Source organism: Tympanuchus pallidicinctus, unplaced genomic scaffold (genome assembly GCF_026119805.1).
Source record: "Tympanuchus pallidicinctus isolate F22 unplaced genomic scaffold, pur_lepc_1.0 scaffold19, whole genome shotgun sequence".
Classification (NCBI taxonomy): domain Eukaryota; kingdom Metazoa; phylum Chordata; class Aves; order Galliformes; family Phasianidae; genus Tympanuchus; species Tympanuchus pallidicinctus.
The window spans coordinates 2,872,098-2,898,856 of NW_026294710.1; the positions used below are offsets into that span (position 1 = coordinate 2,872,098).

Consider the following 26,759-nt stretch of genomic DNA (forward strand, 5'->3'; position numbering starts at 1 on the left):
AGCAATGTGCCCTTGCCAACCATACCCTGGCTGCATCAAAAGCAGCACGGCCAGCAGGGCAAGGGAGGTGATCCTGCAACCTCTGCTCTGTGAGACCTCACCTGGAGTACCGTGTCCAGATGTGGAGTCCTCAGTGCAGGAGAGACATGGACCTGCTGGAGTGCGTCCAGAGGAGGGCCACAAAAATGATCCGAGGGATGGAACACCTCTCCTATGAGGACAGGCTGAGAGCTGGGGCTGCTCAGACTGGAGAAGAGAAGGCTCCAGGGAGATGTGAGAGCTGCTTTTCAGTATCTAAAGGGGGGCTGTAAGAAGGAAGGGGACAGACTCTTGGACGGCAGCCTTATCTAGGAATGAAACACTTGTTTTAACTTGCAAACATACAACACCCACCCCCAGCTTTCCAGCCCCATCCCAGAGATGAGCGCAGGAAGGGGCTTCCAAAGCGCACACAGGTCACGACTGCTTTGTGAATGATTCATAAGGAATGCTAAAAACAAAGTAAATGCAACATGTTTTATTTGACATTGGAATAAATTACAACTGTAAAGCATGATTTATTGCTTTATAAATTGTCTGCTCTTAAAAGGCATTAATATCAAACATAAATGAAACAAAGACACATTCGATTAGCAGTTCAGTTCTCTGAAGCTTTATGAACAGCTCAGTAGAGTGATTTCATTCTGTATACGACTGAAATCTCAGATCACAGGCTCATAAACTCGGCTTTGACATGCATTATGATCATTCAGACATACGGAGGGGACTGTAGGTGTGTTTGTTCATTTGCTTTAGGATATAATTTTTATTGCAATTTTCCCTAAAATATCCCACTGAATATCCAGTCCTTCATTCCTCACTCAAACACAGATCCCACTGTTTTAAAAAAAAAATACTTAAAGGATGCTTAGTTTTTTCTGCTCCTGTAGAAGAAGAGTTTTCAAATCTAAAACCAGAAATAGCGTGGTCCCAAAATGAACTTTTCCTAGATTAAAACCCTTAAGTCCCATGCACAGAAAGTGTTTTCTCCCACTTTGATTCTGGAAAAAAAATCCCATTATTATCTGAATTAACTGGGAATTAAATTATTGAATTACCATTTTTATTGCACAGTTAATCCCTGCTTGAGACTGGTATGAATTTTGCTTAGCACCTTCACTCGTCCAGGAACAGACCCAAGAAAGCCCAGTGCTGGGGCATGAGAGGCTGCTGGCAGCAGGCTGGGTGCGCCTGGCTCTTTGCAAAGTTCAGCCCTTGAAAGGACTTCAAGGGCAGAATCTGCCCAGCTCAGCAAGATGTAATGCTGAGAAGGTAAGCCAAAAAGACACTTGTTTGGCTTCCTGGGGAGCCACAGTTCCTGGAAGCCAGAGAAAGAATGGACTCTTGTGAATAACTCTCATTGTACCAAGGAAAAGGATTCCACTGAGGCATGCTGCCCTGCTCTGGCCCTCTCTGGGAGTGCTTTAACAGGCAGCTGCTCCTGTATGCTGGCTGCAGAAGAGCATCTCCTTGTGCTACTCCCCCAGGAAAGAGTGTGACCCTGTGCTTGCTTTTCTGGCTGTGTCCAAAGCAGCACAAAGTAAGTTGGCTCATGTCCTTGACAAAGGGCAAAGCTCTCCAGAAATGAAACTCCTATCTACATGAGACTCCTATCTATATCAGCACTTGGAACAAGCCAGAGAGCTTGCAGAAAAAATCTGCAGGGCAGCTTCTCTTCAAACTACAAAATCAATTTTAAGATGTATGAATCACCAGTACAGAAAATCCTTCTAGAAGTGGCTCAGCATTACTCAGACAGCTCCTATTTAGAGAAGGTTCCTCTCCTATCAGCACCCTTGTGCTCTTTTCATGCCTGCAAGAATGCAAACAGCAGAATGGGATGCTGGTTTTTGTTACTGTGTTACTGAATAGGAATAGCCAATCTATTACTGGATCCAAGAAATACATATCAGACTTCAAGATTACACTGATTCTAGTGCAATTTCAGTTTTCAGTAACATTTCATCAGTCACGATGCATGTTCTATGCAGAATTTCATTAAAAACAAACAAACAAACAATATTTCTCCTTCTAAGCAGTTCCCACGGAAGACCTGTTCTGTTGGGCCATAATACAGAGCCAGCATTGATCTCTGCAGGGCAGTACAGCAGATTTGGGGCGCTGTGCCCACCAGTGACAGCTCCCAACAAGTCAGGTGCCATTGCAGTGCTTTGCTGGAAGATGGGATCTATACTTGGGAGCTGTGCTGAACTGGGCCAAGCACTCAACATGTTTCAGTGTCCTCCTCATACAGGGACTGGATGAGCCTGGTTTAGCTCCCAGCCACACAGTAAAGTGCATCACGGAGAGGCGGAAAGCAACGGAGCCCCTTCCTCTACCTCAGCTCCTGCCTTGGGAGAATCTTGTGGAAAAGTGGTTTTGTGGCTGCTTTCTGCCAGCAGGACAGTACGTTGCAGCTGCAACAAGGGCACGCACATGGTGCACACCTGATTCATCACAGTGGTTCAGAAACATAGCTCAGAAATGCACAAGCCTTTGAAATCATCAGTCATCTCATTTACGTTCACCCAGAACAGATTCTTGGCTGACTTCTTTCTTTCCTTAGCAGATACGGATTTCTTTTGAAGATGAGAAGCAGGAAAGCTTGCCTTCAGGGACAGGCAGAGACACTCACAAATCAAAACGCACGCACACATCATCCACCACATCAGTGACCTCTAGTCTGCACTCTACAACACAACAGCTTATTGTTTGAACCTTCACTTCTCATCCCTTTCACAGATTCTCAGGACTGATCTTTCCTCTTCCAGTGAGAAGTTCAGTGAGGACTCTATAGCGAAAAACTAACCAGAGGGACAAACTGTTGCCACCAATGCAATGCAGGATTGCATTCAAGCCATGGACTCTAGAGGAGCAGGGTGAGGACCTGAGTTATCCCAGGTTCTGGTCCAGCATGCAGCAAAAAGGGAGACAGCCTCACGGTTACTGTGCTGGCGTTGGGCAGACAGAGTTAATTCCCTACTGATCACACCCTCCTCTTGTGCTTGAAGTCACCAGGAAATGTAAACAGTCTGTATTAACAGACTGTTCAAACATACCCAGCAGAATGGCAGCCTCCAGACAGCTGAACTCTCAAGCAAAGACACTGACAAAGGCATCACCTCTGAAATGATGAGATGCCAATCCAAAGCCTTTTCTCCAGCACTGATGCTGAGCAACTCCCTCTGAGATGTGAATGCTGCTCTCCTATGAAAAGCTGTCCATGGCATTCAGTTCTGAAGACAGTTCAGGAAATATCCCAGTGCATTTCTCCTCTCTCAGCACTTCTTAACAGCTTATGCATTGCTCCTTCTCAGAGTAAGTCGCCAGAAAGAAATCTTCTAAGGAACGAACAACTTCAGGATTGCTACATCTCCTCTAAGGCATTTACCTACAGCAGATGAAAGACCTGCAAAGTCTCTTGCCTGAGCTACTCCTGAGCTGCCCATTTCTGAACAGCTTCCAGCAATGGAGGAGGAAAGGTCTGTGCACACTTGCACAGTCTCCCCATCCAAACATGTGCTGCCGCCAAGGAAGCCAATGGGCCACAGTAAGCATTTTGTCAAGATTGGCAGTGTACTTGCAGGGATCTCTCAAAATCCATTCCCACCTTTATTTCTAGTTCACCGAGTTTGGCCTGCAGCACTCAGGCCAACCCTGAGCTCCAGAGGAATCAGCTTGAAGCCCCTTCTGACTGCCTGGGGACATGGCTCGTACTGAACTGGGCAGCCAATGGCACAATCAAAGAGCACATCTGGAGCAAGGCTGCCAATGGTGCATTTTCTTGTCTGCTCTGCTCACAGGGAGCACAGTGTTCGTCCACTAACAAAACATGGCAGGCATCAATTAGTGGTTATAAAATGCTCTAAATTTTCACAAACCTTTGTAAGCACTGAACATTTCAACTGGCAGGACAGCCATGCCTGAGAATTCAGTGTATGGTTAGAAACAGACACGCTCTCCTACAGTTCTCATCACAAAAGGTCTCACGGAATAAACATGTGCCTACACTGAGATTTTACCAATGGAGGAACCAGATCAGAGGTGCACACTGGCTGGGTCAGGCCCATGAAGCAGATGAATGACTCAGTGAAGAAAAACAAGGCCTCCTAATGTTAGGCCCAGTGCTCCATCCGCCCACCAGAGATTACTACACAGGGGACAAGTACCTCCCCAGAGGGACGGATATAGCACCAAGGGCAAAGAGCCTTTGAAGTTGTGCATCACAGCATAAAGTACAGCACGTGCATATTACATATTTAGCTCCATCCTTGTTTCTCTTGTCACAAGGGCAGTAGTTTGTCAAGTCAGTTATCTTCTGATCAGCCTGTTGCATTACTTCCTATGGAGATGCAGACAAAGACGTGCACGCTGCTCAGTAGTAGAAAAGTTTTGTTTCACGTGGGCTGAAAGTTTCTTATACCCAAATGAGATTTTTGCATGCATCCACATACTCACCCAGATGCTGCCTCTGCTGTGCTCCATGCCTGAGTGTCATGCCATGTTTGCTCTGCGTAGCAGGCATATCATACGCACACAGTAACCTGGTACAAGAGCTCATTCTGCAGGCCGAGTCTCAGGCCAAAACTCACCTACAAAACCTAAAAGTGTTGCTACTTCTTTGCAGTGAATTGGGCTTTCACTAGGAATTAACATAAGCTGCAGCGACTAATCTTATACTCGGTGCCCTTGCTTGTTTTCCTTTCACAGTTCAACCACTTTCTTCCTTAACACTGAAATGCTGAAGTCTTACATAGCATTCTGAGCATTATTCTCTGCTGGCTGTATTTCTCTATGCTCCAAGCCTCTAGCACAACGCATGCAAAGGATAATGTCTGAACTTGTAATGCTTTTAACTAAAAAAATACTTCTAAAAACATAAAACATAAATTATTCATTCTTCTTTGTCCATTGTTTTGAGCACTGAATCTTCTCCCAAGATTTTACACAATTCATTCAGTCTGTGCTGCATTTTAGGAATTCCTGCAAGTTGGGACTCCAGTCTCTGTTTTTCCTCGCTCAGTGACAAGCGGACGTCCGTGTTCAGCTGTTCAAAATGCCAGCCTCCTTGTCCATCAAACTGCAGCAAGTGAGTGTGATACTTCCTGCATTAGAAAATAATGCATCAGTAATGGCTCATTTCTGCACACCAGTCTGGATGTTTGTGTCTATTCTCAATGGTGTCTCTCAGGAAGCTGAGTGCAGGAAGCTGCAGTTCTGGATCACTGGGTAAGAGTCTAGCAAGCTCTTCAGTGACTCATATACCTAGGACACTCCTTTGTGGGGGGTTTGGGCATCACAAATCCAGTCACCAGGACTTCCCCAGGCCATCACCACTGGTGTCATTACAGATATCTACCACATAATGCCTGATGAGCACTCCTCCCAGCTTCAGTCTGCTGCACACCAAACAATCCCTTCTCTTCAGAAGAAAGAAATAGAACACGTGCCCCAGTTCATTTTATTTATTTCTCTTTGCAGGAGGTGTTAGATCTCCTTAGAAGAAAATACATTCAGGCAAGCATCGTGCACCTGACACTACTGACAAAACTGGTTTGTTCAATTTATACCTCAGCTTGTTCCCCTGCATTTTATAAGGTGGGATAAATAAACTTCCAGTCCTAAAACACTGCAAGGAGTCAAACTAAAAGTCTGTGCAAGAGTCACAGATCTTTCAGTGAGTATCAGGGTGTGTGCACTACAAATATTCAAAGGTGTGCGTGTGTGGGGGGGGGTTGCCAAGACCTGACAAGACATTTATCAGGAGGTGCAAGAGGAAGAGCAGAGAGCTCCCTCAGAGCTGCCGTTACAACTGTGCAATTTATCACTGTAAATTATAGAAGATGAAGCACATCATGAAAGGGCAATTATAAATCCCATGCGGGGAATGTGACAGTTTAATAAACTCAGTAGCTTATGACACGAGGTTCAAACAAGATTCAGCTCTAGGCTTACACTCATCACTTCTTGCATATTAATCTTTGAGACACAAAATACTTAGCCTGCCTACTTTTTTTCCCCATTAAAAAATAACAATAATAATAAAATCAGGAAGCCAAGAGAGCTGACTAAGACATCTAATCGTGGTGCTCCAGGAAGGCAGCCAATGTTCTGAATGAAAGAGCAAATATTTCATGGTATAATCTTAAGGAGCTAAGCAGCATGTGACCCCTATACAGTGCAGTCTCTATGAAAGCATATCTGAATGAAAGACATTTGATCCTTGTTTCTGAATACTCAGAACTTGCTGTTTGTTTCTCAATAACAAGGTCATCACATCCCACCCAGCCACCTGCTTTGATCAGTTCCTGCTCCCTGCAAATCGTCAGATTTCCAATAGTTTCAGTAACACTGGAGGCTACAAGAGTGATTCCAAACTTTTCTGAACAGCATGAGTACTAGGAAATAAGAAATGTCCATGGAAATCTGAACTCCAAGATCTTTCTCACCAGTTCTTTCGCAGATTTTCCCTCTGCACTATCACTATTTATAGGTGGAATACTCTCAGATACTTGTTTTCATGAGCAGTGGTTTTGAAATAATCGCAGCCTCCACCATCACTGTCTCCACAGAGGAAGAATGAACACTCAGAAAACTGTTTCAGAGAAGCAGAAACTGCTACAATTTTGTTTCTTTACGGTGACAAATTGGTAATGTGCTTTTTTGTCATTGTCTTAAAAAAGCAAACAGTGTGATACTGGAGACCAAGGACTTGAGTACTGATAGTCTCAGCTGATGTCAGCTTACACCCTCTTATCTCCATTTTCCCTTTGAAGTATTTGGTTGTTTTACGTATTCACCAGCTATATTTCCTTTGAGGGTCTCCATACTAAGTACTCCCTCACTAGAACATACTTCTCGTATTTCTCTTTTTACTATAAAATCACATTTTGAAAGCTCACAGGCCCTGCAGATACAGAACACTGCTGAAGTTAAACCAGTGGATGTATCAATTCCTATGAAAGAACAAAGAGCAGGTAAACCACTACTTGCTATGTTTCCCATCTTCTCCCAAGCACTGGTAAACTTCCCCAGGCCAGCTCATGTACCTTGTCATCTTTGAAGAATAATATGGTGATGAGCTGTGGCTGTGGTGTAGTGGACTAATTAACTGCCTTTCAGCTACCTGTGTGTTGCCATTTATAGTTAATAACTGGCACAAATTTTAAAAAAAATGAGAGGGAGGAATAAGTGTGTCTCAAATAATGAAGAGAAATGAATGGTAAATGCATTTACATTGTTATTATTTTAGACAGATTATCTTACAAAGTGCAGTAGATATTGATTAAACAACTGCCCTAATACAGAACAAAGGCCAACCCATGTCTGTCAGAAAGCTGAAAGCAAGGCCTCTCACAAGTTCCTGGCCATACTTACCAAAGAGAAGGTCTGTGTGTTATAGAAAGCAGGGATATCCCGGCAGCTTTTGCAGCTTGGAATATCTTTCCTTCAACATCAATGCTTACAGCACTCGTGCATTCATCCAGCAGTGCATATTTTGGCCTTTCAAAAGTAAATAAAGGACATAAGTCATCTATGTTTTGGACAGTATTCCTACACATTTAATTGAGAGAACAGTAGAAAGTAGATGTTTTTTGCAGGAAAGCCGCTTCTCATCTGCAGTTGGAAGCCAGCTAGCACCATCAGGTACAGATGTGGCTTCCAGGAAAAATGTGCTTTATTTCCTGGTCCTCTGAGCACACAGTGCTCTAACTCCTGTGTCCCAGTTTGGCCTGGTATTACTCTGTTCTGTCAACAGGCCATGCAATAACTACAGCCAGCTCACAGAGTCTCAATTCACTGCTGTGCACTGACTGCCTTTGCAAGGTTTCCAGTCTTAAAAATAAAATAAAACCTGGAGTTTGGCTTTCCAACTCTCACAAGCTCTAAAGCCGACAACCAGTTTTCTGCAATACTTGTAGGACAGATGCAGGGATGATATTTGTGCCTGATCAGATAAAGAAAGAAACACTCACAGAATGTAATGCCACATTTGCTAAAAGCAAAGTTTAAGTAAGAAGCACTACCCAAGCTACAAGCTGAACTTGCATGAATAAATGACAAAGTATGCAGTCCTATACCACAGTCTAGAAGTACTGCACATTGCATCGAGATTACAGGCTACTGCTGCTCAAACTACTAGAGCAAACCTCCCAAACTCCTTCTCATTTTCAGATATTAAAGAACAAATCAAAATGCTTACTTATGATAAAACATACGAGCCATGCCCATCCTTTGTTTTTCTCCTCCTGATAAGACATCTTTCCAATCCATGATGGCATCCCAGCCTTATAAAAAAATGCAAACAAAGCATGTCAGGACAACATAGGTTTGTGATGAAAATACACCTTCACTTGCAACATCTCTGCAACCCCCAACTGAAGTAATAAAGTTCAGGGTTCTGGATCACATCTTCTGAAACACTTCAATGCCTTTCCACTGGCACTCCATTGGAAAGAAGTCCCAAATGTCACGTCAGTGTTGAAAGCAGAATTTAGACTCTCCCAGTTAGAAAACTTGACTTACCACCTCTGTGAACAGACATCACTGACATATGTATAACTAACCATTTTTCTGCCACATTTTTGCTATTCCTTCTTGAAATGCACGAGTGGAAATTCAAAACAAATTCAGCATATGAAAGGAAATAAATGTAAAGGACATAAGCAGCAGTGTCAGATTATAATGCTTATTGTCTGGCTCCTCTCACTGCTGTGAGTCAGCAAACTTTGCAGGAGCACAGACACAGACACATAGATGCATTCCCTGTGCCCAGACAAGCAGCCAACATACAAAGCAGAGCACACAGACAGGAGCATTTTGCATACAAACTTCCTGATATTTTGGATTTAGAAGTGACCCATATTCTGCACAGCCTCTAAATGATTTTCTTTTTCATCACTTTCAGACACATGCAACAGGGGGGTGAGGAGCTTTACCTGTGATGTTACAGTGGACGTGTGTTTCTGTGAGTATTATGGCATGGCTCATTCCAACTCACGAAAAACTATCTTCAAATACCAAATCACAGCATTAGAAGTAAGTTTCTAGTTAATCCAAATAGACAGAATAGCAAAACAGCAAGTAAGGGGAGTTTTGAAAAAGGAGAGTGGGGACACAGAGAAAATCTGGTGAGACGTTTCTCTCACTTATCATTTATTAATGAGAATAAGATCCAAGTGAAGAAAATGCCATTTTTCCCAATCAGCTCAGAAGCACCATAACTAAACAATGAACAGTGCAAATAAAACCCCTTTTCTGAAAACAAACAGTTGCCAGAAAAACACCATGAGCAAAGTCAAACAAGCAGGGAAATGATCATCCCTCTGTACTCAGCACTGGTGAGGCTGCACCTCGAGCGCTGTGTTCAGTTGTGGACCCCTCATTACAAGAAAGACATAGAGGCCCTGGAATGTGTCCAGAGAAGGGCAACAAAGCTGGTGAGGGGTCTGGAGCACAGGTGCGATGGAACTGGGATGATTTGGTCTGCAGAAAAGGAGCCACGTGCAGTGCTTTCTGCCAGCTGGCTCCCAGCAGAGATGAGGCTGTGTAATGGTCATCACCCTGACCAGTTCTGGGACAGGGGAAGGATACGCAGAAGCTGTGTGTGATGATCGGTCCTGATACTGGGACCACACAGAAAGCTGTAGTGCTGCTCCACCAGAGCTTCCAAAGAAAGATTATAAAATGCCTGGAGCACTCCTTTTTCATAAAGAGCGCAAGAGAAATGTCCTTCATGAAAACCATAGAAATAGTTACACTTCCAAAGGCAACGCTCGTGCTACTGTTTATACTTTCTTGGTTTAAAGCTGATAAAACAGATGAGCTCCGGGGCTGTGCTGTGATGGAAGCTCTGGATTTCAGCAAGGGTGTGGGTGGGCGCGCATGTGTGCACGTGCCCATGGAAGCAGCACCCGTGTTCTGATCAGCTGGTTTATGAAGGATTAGCAAGAGACAAAAATAGAATGAGGTTCAGGAAAGGGACGCAAAATGGAAAGGAAATACCACTTGTCAGCAGTCATTCTATTCTTTCCTCAAAGGGGTAAGATCTAGCCTCAGTTCACCAGGATGCAAGGGTCAGATCTGTGGTCCCTTCAGCTTATGTTCTACTTTAATATTAGCAGTGCATCTTGCCTCCTTCTACCTTGCTCCCTCCCTCAACTTTCTTATTCACCATTGTTATGTCTTAGAAAACAGATAAGGAAGGCTCCACTTTAGTATTATCCCTTTGCAATTTTAAAAATGATTTTCTAATATCTGGACAATTTCCTCTGAACACTTAGAAATCTAACAATAAACCAGCTTACTATGGTGCATTAACAGCAATGCATCTGCTTGTTTCTCTTTTCTTTCTGCAGGTCAGTAAAGAATCTCAGTGTTCTGGAAGTATCAGCCAAGTCAGGGGCTTTCATCACCCACAGCTACATCCATTTTACAAATGAAGAAAAGAAATGGCTTGTCTATGAACGCAGCACAAATCTCTAAGGCAGTACAAATGTAATCCTGGCATTCAGCACCCAAATTCCTCACCCAGCCTCTTGGTACACACAGCTTTCGACTGCATGCGAGAAGATGTCACTGTGATAAATGCTAGATGCCTCAGAAATGCCTTCTGCAACCAGTAAGACAAAGAGCATGTGCAGTGTGCTCAGGCAGAGGAACAGCACTAGAAACTGATAGAAACAGTAGAAATTAGTGATTGCCTCCTGATAGCAGCGGCTCATTTTCTTGCATGGTCTCTCTTGTAATTCCTTTTTCTCAATTTTCTTAAGAAAAGAAAAAGGGTTACATTTGGGTTCTGTAATGCTATGCATCCCGTGTCCTCATGCATCCCTGCACCTACATGCAAGGTCAATCAGCTGCCAAAAAAATCACAATGTAGAAGTTCCTTTTCCTGAGCTCATCAGATATGGACCGGAGGATTGCAGAATGATAGGAGAAAGGCTACAGCAGCAAACTGCAGTCAAAGAGGCTGCCCCAATGAGTTTCTGAACATGGAGCCTTTCTCAGTATACGTGTCCCCAGGCAGCTGTCAACAGGAAGGCAGCCCTGGTGCTTTGCAGGATGAACGTACAAAGGGAAATCCTGAGCTGAGGAAGGCACAATGAGACAAGCAATTGCATGAGCCCAGCTCAGTGTGGCACTGCAGGGATTTGTGGCTCTTCAGAGCAAATGGAAAAGCTGGTGGAGCATGCCAGTTACTGCCAGTGCCATTAACAAAAGCAAATCCAGGGCTAAAACGATCCAATGGAAAAATCTCAGAGAGAGAAAATCTACTTGTCATGTGTTTATATGTGGCTTAGCAGGAGGGTTCCTTGGACAAGACCCAAACTTGTGACAAATGCACACAATAATGAGCAATAATTATAATCTGGGGTGCTGAGGAACCATAAACAGGTTGAACTTGTTCAGTACTGTCATCAGCCCTAAGCAGACAGGCCTGGCCCTGCATGCAGCACGCTGCCTCATGCACTCACGGCTTCTTTCATGTGACAGGCTACCAGGCACCCATGGCCCCCATGCTACTGACATGCGATAAGTATACAGGGGTTTCTAGAGCAGGTCAGCAAAGGAGCCACTCTATGCACATCCATGTACATCTCCATACTACTCCTCAGGTTTCTGGATGTGCATTTGCCTCCCACACTGCATACAACCTTACTTGTTACCCTCATGTTGCATGCAATTATTGTGCTGCTATAGCTAGCAACGTTGCAGGTGTTGATGGGGGACCTCAGTGATAGCACTACTAAGTAGCGTTAGCATCACGCACAAAAGCTTCTTCACGCTGCCTCATTGCACCCAGTACATTGCAATCCTAAATCACTGTCATTCTCTTCAGCTTACACCAAGTTTGCTGTGTTTTAGATGAGAACAAGGTTAAGGAGAACAGATTTGTTGCTGGAATGCAATGGTAAGCAATGCAGTGCCATTCCGCAAACACAGCTATGGGATGCTGCAGGAAGGGAATTCAGCCCCAGCTGCAAGGTCTGCAGCTGGCATGGGAGCTGTGCTAGGGCTGGGGCTCAGCAGCAACAGGACAGATGTTGTTGGGGTGGGTAACTTGTTTGGAGTTTTTTTGGTGTATTCTGCTGCTACTGACAATTTTTTTCGTAACGGTAACATAGAAGCTAAATACTCAATTGGACTACTTATTAACTATTCAAATTACTTTTAACTGGGTCAAACCTTATTGCTACAAAAAGAGGAATTTCTGCCATTGGCAGCAATAATAGCAGGCTTTTTTGGCTCCTCTACCCTCGGATCTGGATGACCCTTGAACTGATGCAACATGCAAGTAACTCAGCCAAAGACAGTAAAGTTCAGCCAGGACAAACAGATTTGGAGCCAGAGCTGCATACTCATGGCTCCATCTGTCTTTTCATAGCCACCCACAGGGAGCAGATTTATTCAAAGCTATAAAGTGCCACATTATATGTGCATGGCATTCGTGATCAATTAGAGCAAGAAGGTCATGCCTCAAGGAGCCGGCTGGCTGGCAGAGGCACAGCACTGCAGGGATGGGTGAAAGGGAGTACAGGCTATAGAGATGAACAGGATCTACAGCAAAAATACAAGAATTATAACATTTTGTTTCTATAACGAGATGATTGGCAGATCAGAGCTTTATTCCTGGAATGATTTATGGAAACTGTCTGAAACAGCATTGACAAATCACACACAGACCCAAGAATCTGAATAACTAAAATTGGTTCTGTTGCTGTTTTGTTTTCAGATGCTGTACGTTTACAAAATGTGTATACAAGTAGAAATTTGCTTAGAATTTTTCAGCACAACTTTTTCTATTGGAAAATGTCATTTCTTTTTGTTAACTATCAAAGCAGTTTGCAAAAAGAATGAGACAATTTTGGGCAAATCCTTTGTTCTACAAGTTTTACATAGGACTTTTCATTATTTTGCAAACAAAACTTTCAGTTCTTAGTGGAAACCATTCTAGTTTAAAAATCTAATTTTAAGTAAAAGAGTAAAATAATAAATAATAAAAATAAACCTTCAGCTATGCATGAACAAAAATGTCAACTGTTCACTTTTGAGAAGCACTTCTCTGGCTTGCCGGTTCAAAAATAAGAATATGATCTTTGAACTAAAGTAGGGGAACTCTGAAGAAAATGTAAGTATATCAAATCCATGCAACATGTCACATCACGTCACAGATTTCCTTCTCCTCCTAATGCCCAAGGAGAAAAGAGACTAAGTAAGTGTATTACAGCCCTAAAAACGTCCTGGTATGTAATAATCTGTTCCTTGTTTTCCGGCTTTGCCCACTTGTGTCATTTTAGATTAAAGTCTGTAAGACACTCTTTGTAACATTTTTTTCTCCCAACCACAGTGTTCCTTTATCCTCATCTGAGTCAGGACCCCATGCAGTTTCCAGAGCCCTCAATACTTTTTTTTTACAGCTCACTTCTTAAGTCTCACTTGTGCAGTTAGACAAGCAGGAGAGCAAAGATGGGATCAGCAATAAAACTAGATTACTGTCTTTTGGCACAGAAAGTGGAGCTACACTGATCCAAACCTGGGTTTTCAGTTTGGCAATGCAGAACACCAATCCAGGCAACAGCATCTTAGAGGTGAAGCACAGTAACTGCCTCATCATCAGTGACACACTCCAGCTGCAAGGCTATAAACCACAGTGATGCACATTCAGAGACCGCCGGGGATGGATATGGTTTTGGCTGCTGAGGGTCATATTCTGTTCAGTCTGTCTGCAAGTACCAACAGGCTATGAACGTACACTCCACAGTGGCTTCCTGCCACTTACAATTTAACTGCTTCTCCTTTTCCAGCTCCCTATTCCAAAACATCTGCTCATTCTTCTGCAGACTGCACACTTGACTTAGAGACCTGAGTGACTCAGGGATACTAACAGTAATACTTTAAGTATCAGTGGAGTGAGTACAGACCTCCTCTGCAATTATTCCGATCACTGATTTTAGCTCCCTGACCCTTCTTTTTAATGCTTGTTGTCACTGCAATAGGTCTGAATGATCTAGAATGCTGACATTTTTACATTCTATTGTATCCTGAGGGTCAGCAGCCATTAGTACATTCTTAGCTAAGAAGCATTAATCCACGAATCCTCCTCTTAAGGCAAACAACATTGAGAGCATATTGGCAACTTAAATGACAAGTGGTAGATGGTAAAGCTTTGCTGTCAGTCAGTGGCATTTGGTTATTGTTAACTCGTTTACACTGGTGTGGTTGTTGCTGCTAATGTTAATGGAGGGAGGTAAAGGTTGGCCTCACTAATACGTACACCCAAGGAAAGGATTTTGTAAAAGTTTTTACAAGAATATGCAATTTACCTCCCTCTCTCTGAACTATGTGGTACAGATGAACCACATGCAGGATACACTCCAGATCTTGATCTTGGTAGCCTTTCTCATGCATATCTTCCACGGAATCGGGATAGATGACCTGATCACGCAGTGTTCCAATGGACATGTAGGGTCTGCAAAACAATTCAGAGAAACCAGTCATCTAGAGCTGACTCTGAGAGAGTGTATCTTATTGAGGATCTATGAGCAGAGTACAATACTTTAAATAGCACGTTGCTAAAACTGGATTCATCTGCAGATACACTGTGGGTGAATGTTTTTCCAAACTTATCTTAGGCACAGTGTATAGTTTACATAACAGTTGATTACAAAAGAGTAACATGGGTATTATTACTATGAAAACAAAATGACAGAACAAACATCCATTTCACAGGCCATTCTGAGTGTTTTTACTGGGAATAAGAAGCAGCTTCTGATCTTACCACATCCCCTGACCAGGTAATCTCATCCCTCATACTAAAATAAGTCCCCACTCTGGAGCCAGGGTTGATTGTCATGAGCTGTGCACAGGTCCTAAATATTCTCCTAGCCTCTACACAAAGTCATTTCAAAGAACAGTTTTACAGTAGTGTAGATGCTAGCAGGCTATCCAGGCACCCTAAGACAGCAGTTACCTCCCACCCAATTACTGGGGAAAACAAATAAATGCCAACAGGAAGTGTGGGAATAGCTCTGTTTACTCCAAGTGATCCCAATCCAGCATCTATTTGCAAAGGCCAGGCCACTATATGTAGAGGCCTCATGTTGATAATTCTCACTTCTGACCTTCCTCATCCAACCATATATAATCAGTGACTTTATCAACCATGTTGATGCTGTGTGAAGACTAGACTTAGTAAGGACTCAATAGGTCATCCTGGAGCTGAATTTACTGAAGCAGTGAGATGCTTTAGGGTCAAAATTTGGGCTAGCAAAGACAAATTTAATGCACCCTACAGAACCTTGCTTTATGGACTCTGATGGATCATTTGAGAAATAGGGCCAAAGATTGCTGGTCACAAGGTTATCTAGTTCTTACAAATTGGAAACAACTTGAGAACGATCTGTAGGATTTTGAGATCAAAGGTGAATGTAAGAGCTGGACAGTCAAGCTCAAGACCCTGACCTGCTTGTTGTGCCAGTAGTTACACTAACTCCTTCTGCCAAAACAATATTTGTCTTACTAAAGCTGTGGCAATGGCAGGGGCTGATAGCACAGAGGAGCAGCTAACATTGGGCCAGCAATAAGGAGTCTTTCAGGCAGCTTACTCTTGCCACAGAGAACAGATTGTTGTTTGTGCTGCTGAAGACCACATTGGTCTGTACCCACCTGTATTTACACTACTTTCACCACCAGCTGGGTGAAGGTGGGAAGGACAGGGTATCTAACTGCTCACAAACATCTGGGTCATCTCCCTGCTGTTGGCAGCACGGAGCAAAACCAGAACCACAGCTCAGACAAAAGCACTGCTGCTTCTTTTTGTTCATCACAAGAGTGAACCATTTACCTTAACAGGGCTATTGCAAAACCTTAACTCTAAACATTATGTAATTTCATGAAGTAATGATAAATTACGTTTCCACAGAGCTCTTAAAATAAATAAAATCTGCAAAGGTTTTCATTAATTGCATATGTAGAAATCACTTCATCTGTGCCAGACTGCTGCCATCTCTGGGACAGAAGACAGCAACTCTACCTAGGCTAAGAAAAATTTAGCTGAGGATGTGAATGAAACTATGCAATTTAGTTGAAGCTGCAGGTGAGAGCAAGGAGAAGAGCTACCTGTCATATAATTTGTCTGGGGATTAATACCCTACTCTTCTGAAGTATGGTTCTATAATCACTAACAGCTCTGAGATTTAACCTACAGCAAAAGCAAGAAGGCAAAGCTCAAAAACACCACGAGGCCTCCTGTTCCCATGCTGAGTCACCAGCACCACTTCCTGGTACAACTGGATTTTCCTTGTGGTCTCCTATCTGAACGCACCGGTTGATACCAAGCTCATCTCTCTCCATCTAGTTTGTAAAAAGAAACAAAAAGCCCGGCGTGCAGTATTATAGTGAAATCCTTTAATTAATAACTAAATGGTTTCAGGTTATGGGTCTGTCCCAGAATGTAGGAGAGTAAGTTATGCTTCCTCCATCTCAGAAGGAGCCACTCATGTCCCTGAGGGTGCAATTCATCTTGCTTGGCATAAAGTCTAGGGCTTCAGCTCTTGCCAAAACAGAGAGGCCCCCCTGTGGTTGATTTATTGCATTTATTTTAGGGTGGGAATGGATTTCCTCCTGGAGTTGTCTTAGTCGCTCAGTGGGGGCAATGCACAGACAATGAACTTAGCCAACTTCTGAAGGGCCAAAGCTAGATGAGCTTTCTCTCACGCTAAGCCACACTCACCTACCCACAACTTGGGTTACTGAAGACAATAACCTCTTCATCTACCACATGTGCCTCAGAGACAAACAGACTAAAACCTGTTAAATATCAGAGGTTATTGCAACAGAGTTTACATGTGTTTAATAGCTAGACATTAGGCAGCAAGCAGTCTGAGAAGGTGGATACAGCAAGTATAAAATCTTGTCTTTGCTAGTTAGCTCCTTGTTAAAAGATGGCATTCATTACATTTTTAGCAGTTCAAACAGCAAAACCAGTCTTTTTGTCCTTAATTACACTTTAATTTAACTGGTCATAATTGATTTCTTATGAAGTTTTTGCTTTCAGACAGAGTGTCTCAGTGTCTGGCTGGAAGAAAGCAACTTCTGTGTGGGTCATATGTCTGTGACAGTAATAGCTCTGCAATTATTATCATTATTTCCCTGCTTTCTGACAAGAGAGTTGGTTTCGGAGAGTATTTAAGATCAGTAATTATTTGGTTTTTTTAAACTTTGATATCAAACATCCAGAACACTAAGCAAACATACAGATTCTTGCCTAGTTTTCTGGAATTTCATGGCCTTTATTGGTAGAGACATTTTCAGCTCTTACAAACCGATATTTTTAGGCTAAGTTTGATGTTTTCATTGTATCACCAGTTCCTGTATGGTACATCTAGTGCTTCGCTTTGTAGAGCTGTAACTTCATCTTGCTAGTAACAAGCTGTCATCCCCAAGGTTTACGAGTTCTCCTTTGCAGTGCAGGCTTTAAAGAAAGACGATACCAACACAAGCTGCAATCCGAAGCCTGTGATGTGGACAGGTCCCCAGTGCCCTGTTGATGCCTTGCACTGTATACAACACGGGCCAAACATTAGAGAAATCGCTTGGGAGGAAGGGGAAGTGTTGCAGTTGATAGCATCTCTTTACTGCTGATAGCTTTGGTGGAGGGAAACCAAGGGCAGGTGGCATGAAACGGACTGGAGTACGTACCAGGCACTTGTCTTTTGGGAACGCAGGATAACTGACACTTAGGAAATGTTAGGCAACACCAATTCAAAGGGATGGTAGATCAATGTTGCACACTGAAAACGAGCAGTACTAATATCTGTTAAGTCATTGATGTCTTAGAAAAACAGAGGGCTTCACTTTTTGTGTACTGAATTAAGGAAGATGTCTTGCTTTGATGCCAAGAAATGTCACAATTTTGAACAAGCCAAATCCACATATAACACTTACAAATATTTCCTGAATGTATTTAAAGGCTTTTTGATCTTTTAAGCATATAAACTGTGCTAAAAGAACCAATTACCTGTTCTGACATCCAGTACACTTAAAGAATTATATCAACTAATTAAAATTACCCAGAGAGGTTGTGGATGTCCCATCCCTGGAGGCATTCAAGGCCAGGCTGGGTGTGGCTCTGGACAGGCTGGTCTGGTGGTGGGTGACCCTGGTCAAGCCAGGACAGTTGAAACTAGATGATTTTTGAGGTCTTTTTCATCCCAGGCCATTCTATGAATCTATGAATACACACTTTGAGAATCTCTGAAGCAATCTGAATGGGTCAGAATCCTAATTAGAAGCACTCTGAAATAAACAAGGGACTGAAAATACATCTTAACTAAGTGGTCGGTGTCAGAAGTTAAGGGAGATTAGCCCAGGGAACTGCTTCCAGGTACAGTACGTAGGGCTCCTTGTCTTCCTTCACATAGGCTGTGATTAACACTTCATCCGTGGAAACTGAAGTCTAAAAATATGAGGCCTGTGATTCTGAAACCCAACTCCATGCCTCCAAATCGGGATTTGACTTGTCATTTGCTGCCCAAATATGTTTGCAGTTATTACTACACTACTGTTCCCTCAGACAGCCACAGTTACATGAGAAAAGACTAATCCTCTAGAAAATGAGGTGTGACGTAACTATAAACTTTTGACCAACCTATCTTTAATGTTTCTGTTTCTGGCTTACAAGGTGTATATTTAATATAACTAAGAAAGAGAGAGAGGGGGAAATGCTACACCTGAGATTCTCCATTACAGATAAATTGCAGGTTGGATTTTCAAATGAGACTGGGATCGTTTCCAGTGCCAGCTATGACATCTGAAGCAAAATATACTCCAAATTTAGGAACATTTACTCAAGAAGATGACTCTGGAGCCCAAGTTCCAGCCACAGAGGTGCCTTCCTAGGAAACCTGAAAGATCATCATGAACACTAAAGAAACTCCAGTCATGAAAGCATAGCTCATGCCTACAGATATGCCCAAATGTCCTCAAAATCCTCAGAAGGGATTTTGCCTGGCAAGGACAATGAAAGCAACAGTTTCAAATTCAGCACAAACCACAATGGCTACCAGGCATGCAAGATGAGGGTATGCACTCTAAGCTACTGGTCAGCAAACCTCTCCTAAGAATTGGGTTCAGGCTAAGTTCTCAGTTTGCAGGGGATCATTTTCCCATTTTTCTAGGCTAGTATCCAGGTCAAAGAGAAGTCAAAGGGAAGGGCACTTTCTGATCTTCCCACTGAAGCAAAGAAAATGCTGCTTAGAGATAGTAATTGTGTCGAAAAGGAGAGTAATCAGAAAGAACCTAATTATATATTATACTGGTCAGACTCCTCAACTGGAAGGAAGAAGAGTTTGATAGCAGTCCTCACCACATATTATTTTTGTTGTTTCTTTTCAATCCAGTGCTCTCTAATCTAATACGCAGTAGTAATCCTTTCTGTAGCACTGTATAAACACAATGAAGGGGGTTCTAATTTTATTTATGTGCCTACGTGCCTGCTCTCAGGAGAGGACTTGTTATAGACAAAAAGTTAAACATTCAGTTCTCAGTCTGGCATCTACAGGTTAGCAGAGGCAGGAGTTCAGACATACACTCCGAGATTCCTATGGATTAACTCTAGGTGGCTCTCTATACCTACCACATAAGTTTCCTAGGTAATTTTCAAAAAGCCCTAAATCTCTTCTGGACTGCCAAGGGCATCCACACGTATTTAAAACTTTCTTTTTTGTTTGTCTTTTGAACGCAAACGTTCAAAAAAGCAACGGCATCAGTTAATTGCACCGTATCTAGTTCAAGGGATTTTAGGGCCAGCTATGGCTCCAGCAACCCTTCTAAAGACATAAATTATTGATCCCTCTTTACAATACTCTACAGTTAACTTTCCTCTCCACTCATACAGAACTATCCATGAACATCCGCTAAATATTTCAGATGGATCAGTTACCAGAGCAGAATGTAACCAGCCTATAGCTATTCACACAGTTCATGGGAAATGAAGTGCTCAGAACAGAAGATTAATTCTCAATGCACACAGTTAGAATCAAAGTGGAAACAATCACACTAGTCACTTTATGGCTTCTTCTGCATAGAAAAAAAGAACATCTCCAAGAAAATAATCTGGGAAGAAATAATAAACAGAAAGATAAGCCTTTAACTTAAAGCATTATCCATGCTCAGGCACCATCTCATCTCATAATTTACTTATTCACCACTACTAAATACTTACAATATAACTAGAAGTGGTCAGATGACAACTTAACCTGAAAAGATTAAGATGCCATCTTCTAAGATTAAGGTGAACAATTCACAAAATTATTTTCTTCTTTACTCTATTTGTATCTTGTGATAGAAAGAGAAAACAAAAGAACATACATATAATTAAAAACAAAAAATAAAAATTAATCAATTGAAAAAATAAGTAGTTTTTAAATAAATACGAAAATAAAAAATAATAATAATAATTAAAAAAACAAAGCTCAGATAATTTGTCCAAACAATGAGCAGCTATGCAATCTGAAATAATTACATTCCCTGCAACGAATCAAATCAACCAGACAGCCAAATGAAAGAAAAATATTACAGGCCCAGTCTTTTCATGTCATCCTTGTGATAAAAGGATCAACTGGAAGGATGACCAGGAGATCAATAAATTGAGGAGAGAACACAAAGCTATTCTGGACACAAGTCTGGCTTCCCAATTCCGCCAGGCATGCTCAACCCAAGAGGTGTTTCCAATCTTCATCACAGCAGTGTAACACAACGAGCGAGGCAGTTTCCCTCTTTCAGAAAAAATCCAGATTATTCATGGTTTTGCATATCAGAAGCGATACCATATTTCAGAGAGAAGAGGAAGCGCAGACAGTGAGGCAGCAACATCAGTTACTGCTTCTACTCTGAGTTTCTCCAATGCTTAGCTGTCTGTGCCATTGTTTGTTCCATGCACTGGAACATAGGTATGCAAGCAGTACCAGGGCAACACCATGTTTCCAATGAGACACCTGCCTACAGTTAGGAAGTCACACACTGCACTGACTTTGCTCTCTAATCCTCTGCAAAACACTTTTGCTCTACACACACCAGAACGTAACACAGGGACACACTGCGTGTGTGGATATATGGAATGTTCAGCACCCACTGTAGCCCTCTTATAAGCATTACCTGAAGTAGCCTCACAGATGCTGCAGTAATCTCTAGCAGAAATTAAAATTGATCATTAATGTAAAACTTTAGGCAGAAGTGTGGAAAAGCCTTTCCTATTTGGAAATATATGCTTCCACCTAAGCTAGGTTATTATTCTGCTCAGCTTCAGAAACCCACCTGCTACATGCTCCCATAAGGCTATCTTAATGGCTCAAGAACAAACAATTGAAAACACAGTGTTCTGGACTGCTCAGCTTTATTTGCAGAACAGGCTCATCTTGCCTAGAAGTTACTCATTCAAGTCTGAGTTAGTCACCCTAGGCTCTCTTCATGGTGAACATGATGCCTCCAGAAGGTCTTGTGTCTTCAATGTTCGCCCTAGGACATGGGTAAACAGCAGTGGACTGAACCAGAAAACTTGTACATTGAGGAGTTCATAATCTTTTCAACAGCTAATCTGAGTGGGTACAGTCTTTGGCCGTGCTGCACATGCAAGTTGGCCCTCAAGCCCATGCTGCACTGCACTTATCACTTGGCTGCACAAATTTAGTTGGTTAATCATAACAGACAAACCTGTAGGCAGCTCCTACTTGGCATCAGCAATCACACCACCTGCGTGCCCTTGTCTTTATCTTGAAGTGAAGCAGCATGTTCTCATGACAACATCCTTCTGCTTGACAGTGGAAACAATAAACAGAATTGTTTGTTTCTAAGACAGCCCTATCACAGCTCTGGAGAACCTTAGCACAGATAGGATCACTGCAGCAGAGGGACACAGAGGACACTGCCAGCCTCAGCCATCCTGTTCCTGTGGTTATTTATGCTATCAACTTACTCATTCTATTATCAATTTAAAGAATTTTAATTGCTGTCTAACAGAAAGCCTTTGGATGGCTTTCTTACTGAGACCAACAGTCACCTTTCACTGGTGCATTGCAGCAGTGAATCGTCTTTTGGAGGTAGATAGTTCTGTCATTACCAAGCTCACATAAGGATGTCTAACTTCATGCTTAAATAAACTTAGACAATTTCTACCTTTAGTGTCTAAGTTTACTGGTGTTTTTTTTTAACTTATTGGGGCGGAGGGGTTGAACACTTGTGTCCAAAACAGTTCATATTTCTCCCTCTGGAAATTGGATCATTGTTAGTGAACACTGCCTTGTCTCCAAGGGAATGTAGAACAGAATCACCATTTTGAATAAAACTTTATTTATCTTGGAAACCAAAGTGAACTGGAAGAACAGAAGGTGACATCCTTAGGCCTGCAAGAGCAGACCCTAAGAAAGGTGTCTGACTGAGCATATCATGGAGTGACTGGGAGATTGCTGAAGGTCCAGTTCACCTTGGAACTTGAACACAGTTCTGAATCCTAGGGCACAAGAACGGGCAAAAAGCAGAGCCTATGGTGCATGGCAAAAAATACCGCCTTCTCCTCAAGAGGGAGCTGTTGGCTATGTCTACTATATGGATCAGAGAATCATAGAATGGCTTGGGTTGGAAGGCACCCCAAGGATCATCAAGCTCCAACTGCTCTGCCACAGGCAGGGCCACCAACGTCCAGATCTGGTACTAAACCAGGCTGCCCAGGGCCCCATCCAACCTGGCCTTGAACACCTCCAGGGATGGAGCATCCACAGCCTCTCTGGGCAGCCTGTTCCAGCACTTCACCACTCTCTCTGTGACAAACTTCCCCTTGACATCCAAAATACGGATACTTCAGAGCGCAGGACTCTGCAATGAGAGTTTCTGATTGAGAACTAAAGCAACAAGTAGAGGAAAGGTCTTCTTCCCAGGGCAGATGATAAAGTTGTTATTAGGGCGTTCAGCTACCCCCTGCTCTCAAACCCAGTATCTCTTCAGTATTGTCTTTGAATCATAGAATGGTTTGGGTTGGAAGGGACCTTTAAGATCATCTGGTTCCAATCTCCCTGCTACAGGCAGGTCTCCATATGGAATAAAAGTTGAGTATGTATCAACAGGACTTGATTTCCCACCTACATCCTGTTGACACTCCCAGCGCCATAGCTTGCCTCAGACAATCTCCTAATCTGAAGGGATTGAGGGATCAAAACCCCAGTGCTCTGAAGTCCTTCACAAACATCAGACATATGTTGCATTTATGTAAATACGTCTTAAATCTAAACCTCAAATCCCAGTGCAACAAGTTGACTAAAGCTTTCAGCCTTGGGACTTCTGTAACTCTTTACCTAATAAAAAAAACTTGCAAGCTTTAATCAGCTGACTATGTCTGGCTGCTACCTTATGTGGCCTGAAAGGGAGTAGCTGCTAATCCATAAAGCCATTTTCCACCTATGACTATTAGCATAGGTAAAACTTATTCACAATGCACTATCCCTTGTGATCAGTCAGCACGAAGCAAATTAAAATCTTCAAATGTTAAAGCTGTGAGTGAGCCTTCAGTGAGAACAGAGAGGTCTCCTTGTGATCTCGCCCAGCTAAGCTTCAGCTAACCTACAGGGCAGTAAGACAGGAACTTTTCTATTTTAAGTGAGGTAAGAAAGAACTCCCTTCAACAGAATGGAGAATTTCAAATACTTCTACCTGAGTCACAGCAAGATGAAACGGGAGAAGCTGTACCCTGGCCAAGGGGATAGCCTAACAGTCCTCACAGATGCAAGGTCACCCCTTCTAATCAACAGCAAAGGACTGAGTTAACCTGCCTTTATCTTGAAAACAAGCAAATAAAAAACTAAACAACAAAGTAGCAACCAATACCTTACAGCAAACCTGTATCAAGATAGCATGCACAACTGAACTACGTCATCATATGTTTTACATTATCACCATCTATCACAGATACTTTACTCATCTGTCAAGTAAGTGGTGAACTTTGAAAATAAGCATATTTCAAAGGAGTGCCATGAACTCCATAGCAGTATCACAGAAATGCTGAGTGTGAAGGAATAGATATCTCTAATACATGTACTAATGGCAAAGTACTGAAGAAGTAAGTTAGCATAGAGGTATAATATCAGCAAAATGCTGATAGGCAATGAAGATTGCTAGTGGTGTTGGCATGTGTGGTCAGAGTACAGGAGAACTCCAACGTCTCACTAAAGTGATCACAACTAAGAACAGCTGTATGAGCTGACAAGAGATATTAGGATGTGCAAAATACATCCAACACAGCAGAGAGACATCTGAGCTTATCTAAGCAAGCTGGGGCAAAGGGACTTGCATAGTCATATTAGCACAGCACGACACCTGGACTATTTTCTTATCAATAGAGCACACACCAACAAGAACATAATCTATTATAGAAGAACTATATTATTCACTATGTATGCATATACTTTCATATGTAATATGGAGTACTTGGAAGTGAACACAACTGTTTTGTAAGATGAAAATGTTTAGAAAGTCAACAACTGTCTGGAAAACAACCACACTGTAATGTCAGCAGCCTCTACTAACTGCATCCACCCTTAAAATAACAGGGGAACCATACAAAAATCTGCAAGATTTCATATGCTTATAATGTAAAAAACAAACTTATCGCTTTATTATTTATATCACCCAGAACTGAAACATTCTTGTTTAGAAGACAAGGATATTTTTAGAATAGAGAAGAAAAAACACCAGACAGGAAGACTTGCAAAGGAACATCAAAAATAGAACAGACTTCCACAAAACCTAACAGTTCAGGAGGGCCACAGAAATATTTAGCTTGTTATGTTCCATACTGTACTAACATCAATAGAAACACAGCAAGATACAGATATATAAATCTAAAGCTATGCAGAACCAACAACATTTGACACTACTACAACTTTAGCTGCCTCCATTTTAAGATCTGACAAGCCTGACACTAAAGGAAAAAAATATTACAGCTCTAGCAGAATGAGCAACAAAGAGTGACAGAGTACAGAACTGGACCACAAAATCGTCCTAGAATCATAGAATCATTTAGGCTGGAAAAGGCCTCCAAGATCAACAAATCCAACCACCAACATGCCCTATTGAGCCCCATGACTAAACTGTATCCTCTGGTGCCACAGTGTCACCACCACAGTGACTGCTGAGAAAGTGGTCAGGGTCACGTCTTTGATCAGAATGCCACATGGAATTGCAGAGAAGCTATGCCTACTGCTGCAGCAACACAACCCTCCCAGAGAAGTAACCAAATGCAGTAGAAAGAAGGTAGAGAAAGAAGCCAGTAACAATGGACACGGAAGAAGCAGCACATTTGATTAATAATTACTTTTTTCTATGAATGTCAATCAGTGAATCAATCATCAAGAAAGAGAGACAAAAACAGCAATTGATGTTTTGAATATGTCCTATGCTGAGGAGGCTGAAGAGTCATGGCAAAAAACTTTGGAACCAACAAGGGCTGCGTGTTACTTGCCTCAGTGCAAATAAGATAATGTTTTTTATCAATATCCCTATGGTGACAGCAGCTTTCTCTGCAGCTTTACAGTGCAGAGACAATGAAATATATTCCTACTGCTGTCGTCAAGGTAGCCTGCAAGTACGTAGGTGTAAAGTTCTGCTAGCATTTATAATCAAACAAAGAAGAACCAAGTAGAAGAGAGCCAATGTATGCAGAATCTGAGTTTCCTAACAAGTGAATTAGCTGAGACTTATAGCTGAGAGCAACAGTGAGATTAAGCTCACTAATTCCACTGAAACTTCCCTCTCACGTTGAAGGCAAACAGCTGGAATAGGGCACGATCTGGAGAAATAAGACCAACTTTACATACATTGCTGATAGGCTATTAAAGGATTGATTGCTTCTTTAACTCTTTAAGTACTGCTAAGCATAACACACATCTTGTGATCTTGTACCTAGCATTGATACTCATGCTACCCACCAGGCATATTTCTTACTTATGTTTAATTTCAAACAGTGCTTCTGAATTCTGATTTCAGTCATCATTCCTTCCCAAGTAGAACATCCACAAACATTCCTCTTCACCCACATGCTACCTTCTTGACCAGTTATTAAAAAAAAGTAGTTCAAAGAGGTGACTGACACAAATGAATGTGACTTTGAGAAGGAGAAAAAGAGATGCAGAAGAAGACATAAGAATACATGCTCTGAGAGTTACTAAGGCTCTAATGAGAGGTGGTAAGACTTGTTAAGCTTTCTCAAATGACCATTTCATAACAGTGATCCATCCTTGAAAACAAGCTGCTTTTGGCACCACACTAGTGCTGGACTGCTAAAGGGAAAACAGAAAGCCTCCCTCCTTTTTGCCCACCTCTTTCATACGCACATCACAGCCAGCACAGAGCTGTGCTCACAGAAAGCCTTAGGTTTACATTCCCTGCTCCTCAAAAGGGCAATCTGGCCTATCAGCATCCATCAGCACCGTGACTGCCAAATTCAGGAGGGCTGGGCCCTGTATAAGTGGGAAAAGAACATCTCACAATGACTTCAGAGAGGTAAAAATCCAAAGAAGCAGAATAATGATGCTAAGCAATCTACAAAAACGTGGACTCTTTGAGACGCTGTTTAAAAGCCTGCATAAGTCTAGGAAAAGCTAACTACAGTGTCTAAGCTAACTACAGTGTAACTACAGTGCACTGGCATAAAATTTGGAGTACACAGTGAG

At 42.2% G+C, this 26,759-nt stretch overlaps 1 protein-coding gene across 2 annotated transcripts in view; it reads right to left on the minus strand.

Annotated features, from left to right (window-relative positions):
- Positions 1-502: 502 nt before the first annotated feature.
- The window catches only part of ABCD2 (ATP binding cassette subfamily D member 2), a 45,041-nt gene continuing 18,784 nt past the window's right edge, over positions 503-26,759 (minus strand). The window contains exons 7-11 of one of the 2 annotated variants that reach the window (XR_008206206.1): positions 14,367-14,512; positions 8,243-8,327; positions 7,417-7,542; positions 1,265-5,144; positions 503-1,220 (exon numbers count right to left, since the gene is read on the minus strand). Coding sequence is in view for 1 of the 2 variants with exons in the window: in XM_052680832.1 (XP_052536792.1) it covers positions 4,934-5,144; positions 7,417-7,542; positions 8,243-8,327; positions 14,367-14,512 (568 nt within the window). In the remaining variant the exon portion in view is untranslated. Of the gene's footprint in view, positions 5,145-7,416; positions 7,543-8,242; positions 8,328-14,366; positions 14,513-26,759 lie in introns of both variants that reach the window. The other variant, XM_052680832.1, reaches the window with a different exon arrangement.